Source organism: Rhinopithecus bieti, unplaced genomic scaffold (genome assembly GCF_001698545.2).
Source record: "Rhinopithecus bieti isolate Rb0 unplaced genomic scaffold, ASM169854v2 scaffold_32083, whole genome shotgun sequence".
Classification (NCBI taxonomy): Eukaryota; Metazoa; Chordata; class Mammalia; order Primates; family Cercopithecidae; genus Rhinopithecus; species Rhinopithecus bieti.
In genome coordinates, this window is record NW_016814096.1 from 1,337,894 (window position 1) to 1,352,633 (window position 14,740).

At 45.1% G+C, this 14,740-nt stretch overlaps 1 protein-coding gene across 3 annotated transcripts in view; it reads left to right on the plus strand.

Moving 5' to 3' along the window:
* KIAA1549L (KIAA1549 like) overlaps nucleotides 1-14,740 on the plus strand; it is a 128,175-nt gene that overhangs the window by 37,901 nt on the left and 75,534 nt on the right. For all 3 annotated transcript variants that reach the window (XM_017849748.1, XM_017849749.1, XM_017849750.1), the window contains exons 10-11: nucleotides 7,046-7,209; nucleotides 14,062-14,246. In XM_017849748.1, the coding sequence (XP_017705237.1) occupies nucleotides 7,046-7,209; nucleotides 14,062-14,246 (349 nt within the window). The remainder of the gene's footprint in view (nucleotides 1-7,045; nucleotides 7,210-14,061; nucleotides 14,247-14,740) is intronic.

Here is a 14,740-nt window from a genome sequence, read left to right on the forward strand (position 1 = left end):
CTTTTGCTTCCAGGGTGATGGTCCAGACCTTGTATTGTCTTGCTCGGCCAGCACATCCTCACAGACACAACTTTGTCTAGGAATGACGATGGTCACTCTCTGCAATCTTGTTTTTCAAAATGACATTTTTAACCAAGATTCTCTTCCTTTGCACCTCTCCCCTTCCCTCCCTGTGGGCTCCGTCCTCACCCGCTCAACATCTTGTTTCATCTGTTTTGCCACATCATCTTTATGTGGACTCCAGAGCATTCTGTTCTCAGCTCTTTCTCCCTCTCTCCAGGTGAGGAGTAAATCATAGAGGATGGGAGTGAAAACCACTGCAGGTGCCCAGGCGAGAGTTGAAGGTATTGAAAGTAGACCATCAGAGAAGTGAACAGATTCGGGATATTTCAGGGGACAGAGTCAATGGCGCAAGATAATGATTCTGTGTGTAGCCAGGGAAGGAAGCGGGACTCAGAGGAATCAAGGGTGACTCGTAGGTGCTGGCTTGAGCATTGGTTGTGATGCCATTTTTTGAGATGCAGAAGGTGCAGGTCAAAGAGGATAAGTGGGGTTGGAATGGGAACAGGGGAGATGGAGCTGGGATTTTGGTTGTAGACATGTTAGGTGTGAGATGTCTACTAGACATCCACGTGGATCTTGGAAGACATAAACTCAGGAGTCATCAACATATAGGTGACATTTAGAGCTAAGGGAATAGGTGAGAATAACCAGGTGGGTTTAACTACAGAGAAAAGGGAGAAACTGAGCCCTGGGGAATCCACATGTGGGAAGAGTGACAGCGAGCAGAGGACACTGACCAGGAGCAGCCAGGGAGATGGGAGGAGATCATGGGGTTCAGAAAGTAAGCAAGGACAGCAGATCTCAGGGGAGGGAGAGAGCTGTGTTGATGTATATTCCCAAGAGGCAGGGAGTGATAGGGTAGAGATTAAGGGGATTGGAGGTTGTGACCTTAGCAGGAGTGGTTTTGCAACCAGATGGGCTGAGAAGAAGAATAAGGTGTGGGGAAGCAGTGACAGCAAAGGGAAGGAAATCTTCTGGGGCAGTTGCTGGAGGGGCTGTATGGCATCCCAGGCATTGAGAACCCAAACAAAAGCTAGAAAGCTTGAATTGGTGTGTGTTTGAATATTGAGGGGATGCTGTCATGGAGAGGGAGAAGCTGACGATGCAGAAGAGAGAGGCAGGAATAGTAGGTGAAAAATCTGTCCATGAATGAGGCAATGGGATCTGGTGCACAGTTGGAGGGGTCTGCAGGGACAGCTGGTCCTTTCTAATGAGGGGAAAGTGGAGTACAGGGGACACATGGTGATGGAAGCTTGCGGACGCTGTCTCCGATTGTTTGTGCTCCCTTGGGCATAGTGAAATGAAGTAGGCAGCTGAGATTGAGGTGTGTGGGGTGGATCTGAGCTGGGGTGTGGTAATACACACTGAGAATGGCAGAGCAGACTGCCCAAAAAGTGTCTGAAGATAGACAGGCAGGGCTCCACTTCTCCTTAATCCTCATGGCTGTGTCCATACCACTTCTTCTCTTTTTCAATCCCAGGTCCTTTGAAGCTCCTCCTTCTTTGCTGCAGTCACCTCAGGGCCCCAAGAGGTCCCCATCACTCACTGGAGATTTATGCACCTGGCTCAGTATCTCTTCCTCTCTAACACTTCTTCTGTTCCAGCCATCTGCTGCTTTGACCTGTCAGTTCCGTAACAGTTCTGTGATGGTCACTCTCTGCAGTCTTATTCTCAAAATGACTTTTTTAGCCAAGACTCTCTTCCTTCACTCCTCAAGGCTACCCGAGGCCTTGAGGTACTTGGGACAGGCATGAGAAGGAGAGCTGCTTCATGCTGAGCAGAGGTGAATGAAGTGTCAGGAGGACCGGGTGAGGCTAAGGGACTTTGCTGGTGGCAGTTAATGGGGAGCAGTGGATGGGGTCAGGGGCCAGGACAGGAGAGAGAGATCCTGTCAGGTTAGAGTCATGGAGCCTTTGGGGAGTGAGAGTCTGGGAGGTGAGGAATGGCCCAGAGGCTCAGCTATCACTCAAGAGAGCCAAGATTCAAACTGTTTGGCCAGGCTCCAAGGCTGCCACCCTCTGACCCTTCCAGCCTCACTCCTTTGTCTCCTTCAAATTCACTTGGTCCTCTCAGTTGTCTTCCACAGTCACTCACAAATCCATTTCCTTTTTTCCATCCCATCATTCTCTCCCACTTGGACCATGACAGTAGCTTCCAAAATGACTCCCGTTAATATGCCTTCCACATTGTAATTAGAGTCATTGTAATAAAACATGGATTCTGATCTTACATCGACTCCACTTTGAAAAAAATACTTGCTGGCTCCTGTCATTCACAGAATAAAATCCAAACTCCTGTCTTCACAGCAGGTGCACCCAGCAAGCATTCAGGACTGCACAGCCTGGTCTCAGGCTGCTTTTCCAGCCATGTGGCCTGCGTTTCTCTCCTTCATATCTAAAGCCATGCAGGGGTTTTCATCCTGCATGTTCCCTCTCCCTTGAAGCCTTCCTTGGCCTCCGAGGCACAGCCCTCCGTCTCCCTCGGTTCCAGGAGCCCCCATTGCCCTCCTCACATTGGGCCATAACAGTTGTTTTCTGTCTCTCTCATGAGCTCTTTAAAAGCAGGTGCCGCATCTCATTCATCTTGGAAGATCTAGCTCCAGTTCCTTCCTGGTTCAATTCTTGTGAAGGCAAAGGAACCGCTCTTCACCAGATGCCTCTGCTAGGTGCCGAGAGAGGCATGTGATTAGGAGACACCATAGCACTTGAGAGAAGAGCCTTTGAAATAAGGTAACCCAGGCCCAGCCCCTGCTCTTCCACTTTCTGGTTATGGAGCTTGGAGTCAAGTTAATTAGCCTCTCTGACCTTCATTTTCCTCACCTATAAAATGGTAACATAAAAAACACCTCCCTAATAGAGCTACATAGGAGATTAAAAGAGATAATTGTTGCCTGTAAAGGGCTTGGTGCAATCCTAGGGCCCCCGTTAAGCACATAGTAAGTGGCAGCTGAATCTCTCCATCGGTATTCCAGTAACACCCAACAATATCCCACTGGCACCCCCATGATATGTCATTATCCCCTTAAACTCCACACAGCTCAAACAATAAATTACCTTCTGCCTTCTAACAGTGCCTCTCCTCTCCAGTCCCCTTTCCCTCTTCATTAGTTGCACCCTTTTCTCTGTATTATATGGGTTCTCAGTCTCCTTTCTTCTTCATTTCTCTCCTGTAGTCCTCCAACCTCATGGATAAAGGAGATTCAGCTGCCACTTACTATGTGCTCAACAGGTGCCCCAGAACTGGGGGCACTGATGGGATATCAAGGGTGCTGATAGGATATCCTATGAAGGTTAAGAAAGGTGTTGGGAATTCAAGCCTAGACCTCTGGAGAGAGATTCAAGGTAACATTACAGACTTTGAGAATTCTGTAGATAGAGATTAGAATTAAAATCCTGGGGAAAATGTGAGTGCCTGGTGAAGGAACGTAGTTAGTGGATGGAAGAGGAAAGCAAGAGGACGTCCTCTGGGAAGTATGTCCACCCCAGGAGCAGATGAGGATGAAGATAAGGCCAATGAAGGAGAAGAGAGCAGAGATCTTTAAAATCCCATTTTCTCCCAGTAGTTTCAAAAGCAGCTGACAATGTTCATCTGAGGTCAGGGCTTTGAATAGAGAGTCACAGTGTTGAATACTTTGTCTCTCTCAAGGGAGAGTGTCTGCATTCTGTGTGTTCTAGAGCCTTCTGAATCACTAATTCTAGGGCCAAGACTGGAGCATGCTGTGCCCATGTGACTCACCCCATCACCTCTGGGTGACGAGGCAACATTTGACTTCGTGGAAGCAGCTGGAGGTTTGCATCTGGTCCATTTGCAGGGTCTGGAGTGAGAGGCACTTCAGAGTTGTTATCCAGCTGACGGAATAGGGAAAATTCGCCCCAAGGAGAAGCATACCAGAGCAGGAAGTGGTTTGCTTTACATGGCCACCAGACATTTATCTCAAAAAATGCTACTTGGCTGGGCGCAGTGGCTCACACCTATAATCCCATCTCTTTGGGAGGCTGAGGTGGGTGGATCACCTGAGGTCAGGAGTTTCAGACCAGCCTGGATAACATGGAGAAACCCCGTCTCTATTAAAAATAAAAAAAAAACTTAGCTGGGCGTTGTGGTGGGTGCCTGTAATCCCAGCTACTTGGGAGGCTGAGGCACAAGAATGGCTTGAAGCTGGGAAGCGGAGGTTGCAGTGAGCTGAGATCGTGCCATTACTCCAACCTGGGGGACAGAGTGAGATTCTGTCTCGAAAAGAAAAGAAAAGAAAAAAAGCCACTTAAAGAAATAGACTGACCCTCTGGCAAAGAGGACTCATGTTTATTCACTTCTTTAACAGATATTTATTGAGCACCTGTTACGTGCTGGGCACTGGAGATAACAGCAGTGAATGAAGTGGACAAAAACCCTGCCCTCGTGGAGCTTATGTTCTAGGGTGGGCAGATCAAGGAAACTAAATAAATAATTAACATGTTCAGTGCTGATTAGTGCTATGGAGAAAAGTTGGGCAGGGAAGGGCTAGGGCATGTTGATAAGATAGTGGTTACTATTTTAAATTGTTGGGGGGGTCAAGAAGAGAATCAGTAAGGAAGTAACCCCTGAGTGACCACCTGAAGAAGGGGAGGGAGGCAAGGGTCCCTGAGGTTATCTGGGAGCCAGGTTCCAGGCAGAGAGACGACAGTCTGGCACCCAGCACCGAGGTCATTGAGGGAGCAGAGTCCTAGCCATGAGGTCAGAGGCACAGAAGGGTGGCCATGGTCGCTAGGGCCTTATGGGCTGGGCCCCCAGTGGGAAGAGAAGCCATGGGAGGGTTTGGTGGGAGAACGATGTGGACTGAGTACTAGCCAGCCTCTGGGCCCCCTGAGGACTCTCCCCTGCATCCAGTCACCCCAGTTATGAGCTCTAATATTTGAGACATAGGTGATGGCCACAAAAACAAACTGGAAACACTTTTGAATGGATTCCTTCTCCTTTCAACATTTGCTGTACATGAGAATAATTTATTTTGTGTTAGATTATTTGGACTCTTTGACTGCATTCCTTCTGACAAATACTGTATGTGTGTGTGTGTACACATGTACGTGTGTGTACACATGCACATAAGCACACACTTTTATTCACGTGTGTTAACTCGGAACCGACTTTAACTGTTTATTTCAGAGAAATGACTTTTCATAGAAACCTCTGACCTCTCTAGGTCTCAGTTTCCTCATCAGCATATTGGGGATAAGAAAAGTACGCAGGCAAAGGACCTATCACAGCGCCTAACACACAGTAGGCACTCAGGAAATGGGTTTTCCTATCAGTCCTGTACTGAAATTCTTGCAATTTAAATAACCATTCATTCCTTTTCACCTTTAGACATGACTTTGTACTTTTAGGTAATTATGCTAATGAACATGACATTGAGTTTGGATGACTTCAGTTGACCTAACTTTACTCTTGTTTTGACCTTTAAATTAATTTACTGATGCATCTAAGATAAAATCTGTTCTGTTTATGTAAATGAAGGTGAGGGGATTTTACATACTGCACCAAGAAGAAGCGCCTCCACTAAAACAATAAAACTGGGTAAAAGCTGAACAGTCTTGCTAATAAAAAGAAATATGTATTTATTTCGGGTATACACTGATGCACTGTACATTTTTCTCCATCAGGATAGAATAACCTAACTAAAAGAGGCATACTGATATTTTCACAGAAGCTATAAGCTTTAAAAAATGTTAATGGCAGAATACTCACGTGTAAATACTGAATTGCTAAAAGCAGGAGCAATTAAGTGTTTAATGTCAACAGAAACATGTTATCTAATGAGCTGTTTTCAGAAGTTAATAATGTGATTAATCACCGATTGATAAAAACTGTGGAGAAAAAGCTCTTCTGTACTAATAGTATTCTGAGCCTAAGGGCAGCCAGATGAGAGGTAGATCTTGGCTAATGAGGAACCACTTGATGTCAGGGCTTGGTTGAAATCAGAGAGGAAGACTGGCTGGCTCCTCAGGCAGGTCTCACCATGTGACACTTACTGGTGGGGTGTTCATATTCCAGGGTCTGGGCCTCAGTTTTGCCTAGTGGCCCCCAGGTTCAGCAGGATCAGGAGGATCAACTCATGCTAACTAGGCTTGTAAGAGTTTGATATATAAACAAGATTGCCAATATATTAATTTAAACTACGGGCCAAACCTACCATAGAGAAGAGACTTCTCCTTTTAACTTGTCAACACTTTTTCTGTCTCAAGTAAATCATATGATGAGCTTTGGCAAATGTATACACCCATGTAACCCAAGTCTCTATCATGATACAGAGCATGACCATCACCCTGTTGCCCTTTCCGGTTAATTCATCCCAGCCCCCCTCACCCCGAGGCACCTACTGTTTTAATAGCATAGCCTTCCTGCTGCCAATCACTTTGGTTGCTCTTCTTTACTCTGGTTCTGAGAACAGCCTGAGGCTTTTGACTAGACCGAGGCATTTCCAAGCTCCCAGCCAGCTATTCTGGGGGAGATCCATCTGCTCATGTTACATTTTACTCGTTGCTCACTCTCAGGGTGACTACACTACAATATTGAGAGTCATTTCTCTGTGGCTTTTGCCTCCTGATTCCAGCACACATTTCTAATCCGCACGTTTCTCCTCTTCACTTTTCTTTTGACTTGTGGACATCACCTGTGGGGAAAATTGTTACTGATCCATCTTTTTCTCCTCTTCCTCTCAGTAGTAGTGAACCCTAGCATTTACTGAGCAGCTACTAGAGACCACACCAAAAACACTACAAAGTGACAGCCTGTTTTACAGATGAGGAAACTGAGACTCAGGGAGCTTAAGTCACTTGTCCAAGGTCACATGGCTGCGGAGGTGGAGGCTTTCTAACCCCAAACCCTTTTAACCCCCCACATCCTTCTGTCCGTGACTTGGGACTGGGGTGGGGGGTTATGTCTGGGTTGCTTTCCTCTTCCCAGTGCTGCTTGTCATGTCCCTCCTGCTGGCTCTTTCCCACAGCCGTGGTGAAGAACCCACCCAATAACCTGTGGATCATCGCTGCAGTGCTGGCGCCCATCGCCGTGGTCACCGTCATCATCATCATCATCACTGCCGTGCTCTGCAGGAAGAACAAGAACGACTTCAAGCCCGACACCATGATAAACCTACCGCAGAGAGCAAAGGTATATGGAAGTGGTGGGGAGAGGGGCAGGAGCACAGGCCGGCGGGAGCTCAGCCTGCCGTTCCCTCTTGCCTTTTGAGGCCATTGCAAGAGCCTGCAGAAACATCAGGGCAGGTCCTCATTTTGAAGGAGACCCTTCCTTTTAGCCTCAGGACCTGATGGCTCGTGGTTATCTGATGCCCATTCTGCCATCAGTGCTTCCAAGCGCTTTATATATAGCAGCTCTCTAATTCTCACAGCTGCCCTTGGAGGAAGGACTATTATTTTGCAGATGAGGAAACCAAGGCATAGAAAACTACAAGCTAAAGAGACCTGAAAGGGATTTTAGAGATAATGTAATCAGACTCCCTCCTTTCACCCATGAAAAGCAACTCTTTCAAGGTCATATGATTAGTAAGTGGCAGAACTGCTGGTAGAATCAGGTCTGCTATGTTCTGAACGTTGTGGTCCACAGATTTATATGCTGAAATTCTGACCCCCAATGTGATGGTATTAGGAGATAGGGCCTTTGGGAGATGATTAGGTCATGAGGGTGAAACCCCCGGGAATGAGATTAATGCCCTTAAAAAAGAGGCCCTAGAGAGCTTCCTTGCTTCTTTAACCACGTGAAGACACAAGACGTTGGCAGCCTGCAGCCCAGAAGAGGTCCCTCACCTCTGACCATCCTGGCACCTTGATCTTGGACTTCCCAGTCTCCAGAATTGTGAGAAATAAACTTCTGTCGTTTATAGGCCACCCAGCCTGTGGTGTTTTGTGACAACAGCCCAAACTGACTTAGACAAAGCCTCTTGGCTCCTAATGCAAGGCTCTCTGGAGCACATGCTTGGTTGGAGTGACATCTTCAGAGGCCACCATGATGGAGAAGCTGCAGGACTTTGGATGGGCAGCCAGAAACCCCCGTTCAGTGGCTCCACTGAAGCCTGTCCTGGAGCCCCACCCACCCACTGTGGCCTCCACATCTCTGTACCACCCACCTCCAGTCACTGGGAGAGAAATGGACTAGGGCATGCTGCAGGCTGATTTCCCGGTCACGTTGCTCCCTTCATGATATTCCATGAGGGAAATAACTAACTGTCATACCTGATGCTTAAATAATGCCTTACAGTTTGCTGGGCTCCTCGAGGTCTGTCACCTCATTTGTTCATCACAGCAGTTTTATGAGGTAGCTCGTAGTCAGGGAAGGTTTTATTATCTTCATTTTACTGCCAAAACACCCAAGGGAAAGAGAGACTTCGGGCTTTGTCCAAAGTCATGCTAGCAGCAGAGGGGTGACTGAGGCTCACATCCGAGTCTTGGAGCATTTTCTCCATTATACACCTACCTGAACCCTGAGATTTGGCATTTAGAATCCTTTTCCAGCTCTGAAGATCTGAGCTTTGTCCACCTGTGTAGGAATGAAACAGCGAACTACCCCTCATATTCCAGAGCCACTGGAATGCGTGTCAGCCGTGGAGATTGTCCTTGCAGAGGTCACTCATGCCTTAGTTCTTTCTTGATGATCACACCTCGCTTCAGCAAAAGAAATCAAAGGATTTTATTGTTTGTTAAACTGATACAACTTTTTTGATGCTGCAGCTTGATTAGATACTCTGTCTATTGAAGAGCTAAACCCCAAAGCATGTTGTTCTGTTTCAGTTGACACAAAGGCACCTGCTTCCCAGACACAGCAGGATGTTGGTAAGAAGTGTACATTGGAATTGCCCAAGCAGTGAAAGACGAAACTCTTCCAAGAGTATGTATTTTGGTTGGGCACTGTGGCTCACGCCTGTAATCCCAGCACTTTGGGAGGCCGAGGGCAGATCACCTGAGGTCAGGAGTTCGAGACCAGCCTGACCAACATGGAGAAACCCCATCTCTACTAAAAATACAAAATTAGCCAGGTGTGGTGGCACATGCCTACTTGGGAGGCTGAGGCAGGAGAATTGCTGGAACCTGGGAGGCAGAGGTTGTGGTGAGCCAAGATCACGCCATTGCACTCTAGCCTGGGCAACAAGAGCAAAACTCCATCTCAAAAAAAAAAAAAAAAAAAAAGAGTGTGTATTTCATCTCCATCTCAGCTTAGTTACAACATGAGCCTTTTACACATAACGGTAATAACCAGAATCTAACTGTACCCACATCCAGGAATATAAAACATGCCATACTTAGATTGTAAGAGGCATATTTATGTTATAGATTAGACCAAAATTGTACTAATCTGCCAAAATGAGTTGGGCAACACATGATTTCCGCATAGCTTCTGGCTTGAAGGCTGTCTGAAGCTAGGACAGATGAGCATTTGTGGTTTTCCGTAGCTCCTTCTGTGTCCTACTCTGTACACAGGGCTTTGTGAGATACCTGGCTGACATTGAACGTCAAGCAAATTTATGTTCCATGAGATGATTGAATTCACTTGTGTGCGGTGGAGCTGGTTGGTTTCCCCCTCCATGAGGCTGTGCTACATACTTTGATTCCCAAAGCCCTTTTATCATGGGAAACCAGCAGGATGGAACTGCCTCCTGCTTACTGCGGTTCTTCTGCCATTACAACCCAGGGACACTGCAGTGTTGGAGAGAGGAGAGAGCTTCCTGCATCACTTCTCACCACCTTGTGTGTGTGAACAGAATTCAATTAACGTGAAGGGACGAGGCAGAACAAAAATGTTAGCCTTCACCACCAATCCATAGACTAGGAGGACGGTCCTGGGGACATCGCTACATCTTTAGAATTCAGGCTACAGTGCCAGAGGGCAGTCCCAGGGATCCTTCCCGAGACTCAGTAATAAACTTAACATGCTAAGCAGAGGAGGTGAGTGTGGCTTTCCTGGGAGCTGAGGCCAGGGTATGGATACCCTCACCCTTCTTCAGAGACAAGGTACCACGGACTACCCCATTCTCATTGTTGTCAGGTGGGCTTCTGCAGGTAGAATGGTGAAAAATGATACATGCAAGAGGGCCAGCATCATGACTTTTGTCACCTCCTTTCTTCCGAGTTCACAACTCTTTACTCTGTCATTGGATGTACAGCCGTTTTTCTAGTTTTTCCCTTCATAGAATTGAAGAGATCATGTTTCCCTGGAAGAGGCCACCTTAGGAGAGGGTATATAGGACCATATTCAGATGCAGGATGGAGCGTGAAGGGTCTGTAATCTTTTGCATGAACATCTGCTTTGGACAGGCCAGTCATGCCCTAAGAACAGCCAGCGGCTTCTTCTTTCCCACTACTATCTGTAGGATGCTATCTATAGGGTATCTATAGGATAACTTACCCAGCTCTGTGAGCCTAGGTAAGTTGCTTAACCTCTCTAAACCTCAATTGCTTCATCTGTAAACTGGGAACTCATGATAATACCTACCTTCTTGAACTATAGTGAAGATGCAATGACATAAGTTATGTACTGTGTTTAGTACTGTGCCATTAATATCAAATGAGGCTGAAACTGAGCTCCTTGAGGGTGAGGAACCAGTTTATTTAACTTTATATGTTCAGCACCAAGGACAGTCCCTGTTGTTGGAACAATAGAAAAGTTAAACATCAGGAAAGTTACTTAACCTCTGTGCCTCAATTTTTCCATCTGTAAAATGGAGATATAACAATAATCGTACATAGAGTGTTGTGAGGATTAGGTGAGTTAATATATATACATCACTTTGAGATATGTCTGGTACATAATAAATACTACTTGTAAGTTGGCTTTTATTGTTACCCATGCTTTTTTTCTGAAAAGGTCTTGGCAGTGTATCCACCATTGAAATTTTTGGAGATTATTTTGATTTGATAATTTTATAAAACTAACTGAAATAACTGTAGCTACTTCATGATATTTTATTATTGGGGTTAGGAGTCACTAATGTGTCTAATGGGCAATTGATTAATCTCACATAATTTTCCAGTTGAAAGCTAAAAGACCAGTACCCTGGGAGTCAGAAGAGTGAGGGAGTAGTAGTCTTAAGTCCTGCGCCACTTAGCTGTGTGATCTTGGGCAAGTCACTGAACCTCTCTGAGCTTTTGTTTTCTTATCTGTGAAATGAAGGCTGTGGTGTTTGCCTTGCTTACTTCACAGGTTTGTTGCAGGATGAGATATCAGTGTTTTGCATGCTGTAAGTACCAAACATACACAGGGATTGTTGTGATTAATAACACAGGTGTAATTAACCTAATAGCAATGGCCACCTTTTAAGCTCGGAATTTCTTAAAATCTTTCTTTGTGTACATCATCCATCATTGACTCAATCACCTGAAATATCCAGTGGATAACTTTAACTCAGTGTGAAAGGTAAAGGGTGAAATCCAGAGGGAGGAGAGAGAAAGCAGGAGATGGGACCAGAGCCAGCTTTCCCTATCATTAGGTTCTTGGGAAGTCTTAGCTGCTATTGGAGCCTCCCACTTCCTCACAAACAGGCCAGGAGTGTTGCACAGGAGCCAGGCCATGTACAGCAGGGGATGCTAACCAAGATAGGAAGCTGCAGAAGGAAAGGAACGTCTGTGGGAAGACTCATCAAATAGTGGTTAGATGTTCCAGCTCTGGGTTACATAGTCCTAGGTTCAAATGCTGACTCCATCAGAGCTCTGTGAGCCTGGGTAGGCTGCTTAACCTCTGTAAACCTCAGTTGCTTCATCTATAAACTGGGGACTCATGATAATACCTACCTTCTTGAACTATAGTGAAGACGCAATGCTATAAGTTGTTTACTGTGTTTAGTACTGTGCCATTAATATCAAATGAGGCTGAAACTGAGCCCGTTGAGGGTGAGGAACCAGTTATTTAACTTTGTTTGTTCAGCACCAAGGACAGTCCCTGTCGTTGGAACAAAACTGAATATGATAATGGGGGCATGAAGGTGTGGTACAAAAGGGGCCAACAGGACATGAGACTGGGCAGGCAAGTTCAGCTTTGGGGAACCAAAGCATTTGGGGAGACATTCAAGGCCCTTTATATTTTAAATGAGGGAGTGATGTAACCATGTGTTTTAAGGGAGATAATTTTGGAAGCTCATCAGGGGTGGGCCTGGAAACGAGCTAAATTGGAAGCAACAAGACAGAGGCAGGAGATAGTGAAACAGTGGACCTGGGGAGTAAAAGTCAGCTTCCAGAAACATTTCAGACATTGAATCTAATTGGTGACCAATTGGTTGTGGAAGGAGCAGGCAATTCAGTATTTGAGGGACATTACCAAGTCATCTGAAGGCTCTCTTCTGTTTCTTGTAGGCCAGGTTCAGGAAAGGAAAAGAACAGAGACTGCCTTCCCTCAGCAAACACTGTTTCAGAAACACAGTCCCAGGTCCTGGCCTCAGAATGTCACTGATCACCACATAGGTCAGAGTGTATGTCTCAGAGAAGAGAAGCGGGTGATCGCACTTCCCAGAGTGAGTTTCTCAGGGAACTGGGGGAACTGTCCATGGCAAAGCTATAGGCAGCCTCAAATAAAAAAGCCTTGTTGGAGGTAGCAATAAAACTCCATCCTATTCTGAGACACAGTGGTGAGATTTGACAGGTTAGGCCACAGTTCTAGACTGGATTGTTAGATCCGCTGGAACCTTCCTGTTGTATTTCTTAGCTAAATTAGCTGCTGAAGGAGGGGCTGCTGATCATATCAAGTTCTGATATACTCTAAATGACAGAGGTTGAATTTCATCTGCAAATTTTCTTGAAAAAACTCCCTGCTGTCCATTTCACCAGGACTATGATTTATCAGGAAAGCAAAAGTAATAACTAATATTCATTGAGCACTTACTATTGCCTAGGCACTTATCTAAGTGCTGAACTTGAATTTCTTATTTAATCCTTACAGCATTCCCTTAAGAGTGGTTACATTTTGCTGTCACAAATGTGTAAATTTTATCCTGTTTATACTATTATCTCCAATTAATGTAATAACAATGGCCATCTTTTAAGCTTGATCAAGAAACTGATGTGCAGAGAGTTTCAGTGACTTATTCAAGGTCACTCAGCTAATGAATGGCGGAGTCAGGATTTGAACCCAGGCAATCTGCTTTTGAAACTGCCACTTTTACCCACCCCACTGTCCTGCCTCAAATCTGTATTGTACTGCTTTGGGGTATAAAGCGGAATAGAGGCACTTTCAGGAATTGTTTAAATATGCCTCTTGGTTCACACTACTAGATGTCTGTTGGATTTTGTTCAGAGCTGCCTTATGCACTTGGGATTTCAGACACTGTGCAATAAAACCTTGCCAGTTTCTCGGGAATGAATTATAGGAGAGCCAGCCTACTTAAGGGAGAAGTCTGGATTAAAGAGTGACTCCATACATTATTAATGATTTTATGGCTTCACATGTGATAGCACACTTCCCTCTGTTCAGATCTGTGGTCCACTTTAATACTCAAGGGTGGTAGAGGTAAAGCAAATAGGATTATCTTCATTTCTCAGATGAAAAAATTGAGGTTCAGAGTTCAAGTGACTTGGCAAAGTCACACACGTGCTATTACACATAAAGCTATACAAGAGTGGAGTGAAGGGGTAACCAAGTATTTCTAGGCAGGAGGTGATCCACAGGATTGATTTAATGTATTAATTGAGTTGTTTCTCATTTGCAGCATCCATTGACTTAAAATTCGTGTTCTAAAATCTTTGAAAGAGGTTTGTTCTTAAACACCTGTTTACATGTTGTTTACAGTCTTCGTTTTTCTGAGCAAGTCTTATCTGTAGAGATTCTGTAGCTGGATGGAATTAACATGGATTCTGATTTTGAAGACATGGAAATAATGATGGGGATTTGAGTTAACTCTTGTTTATTAATTAGAAAGCTAAGTTTGGTCCCATCATTGTACTTTGCTGCCTGTCATCTCTTAAATCCATGGTTAGAGTCACACTTCACTAGAAATATGACTGCAAATCTGTTTCCTCTTTGCAGCCTGTGCAAGGCTTTGATTATGCCAAGCAACACCTGGGCCAGCAAGGGGCAGATGAGGAGGTCATCCCTGTGACTCAGGAGACGGTGGTCCTCCCACTGCCCATTAGAGATGCTCCTCAGGAAAGAGACGTCGCTCAGGATGGAAGCACCATCAAGACTGCCAAATCCACTGAAACCAGGAAGAGGTAGGCATGGGGCTGACTTCTGCCTCTCTGTGTCAGCAAGAGAAATAATTGATGATGAGAAAAGCTGATGCCCTAAAGTTAATTGCACGGTTCTGTTTAAAAATTCCCCTTCATGCTGATTTTGAATATTTGAAAAGATACTAAAGGAGATGATGAGAATCACAATACCTGCTTAGCCTGGGCCACCCTTTGTAAGGTTTTATGTCACTGATAACCACAACAGCAGAGATTTAGTTCTTATATTTACTATAGCAAATTAGCACTGATGTCACACTTACATTTTAAACTTATATTAAAAGCAGTGCCTTTGATTCAGTATAGCTGTATTTTATCTGGCAATTTCTCAATAGGGGTTTCTGATTTCAGCCAAAACCATATATTTAGTTTATACTATAAGCAGAGCACTTTGACAGACATCCCTTTAGGACTACAAAAACGTGTAAGATTGATTTGTGACCCCAGGAGTCTCATAATGGAGGAGGCAGAGAGATAAA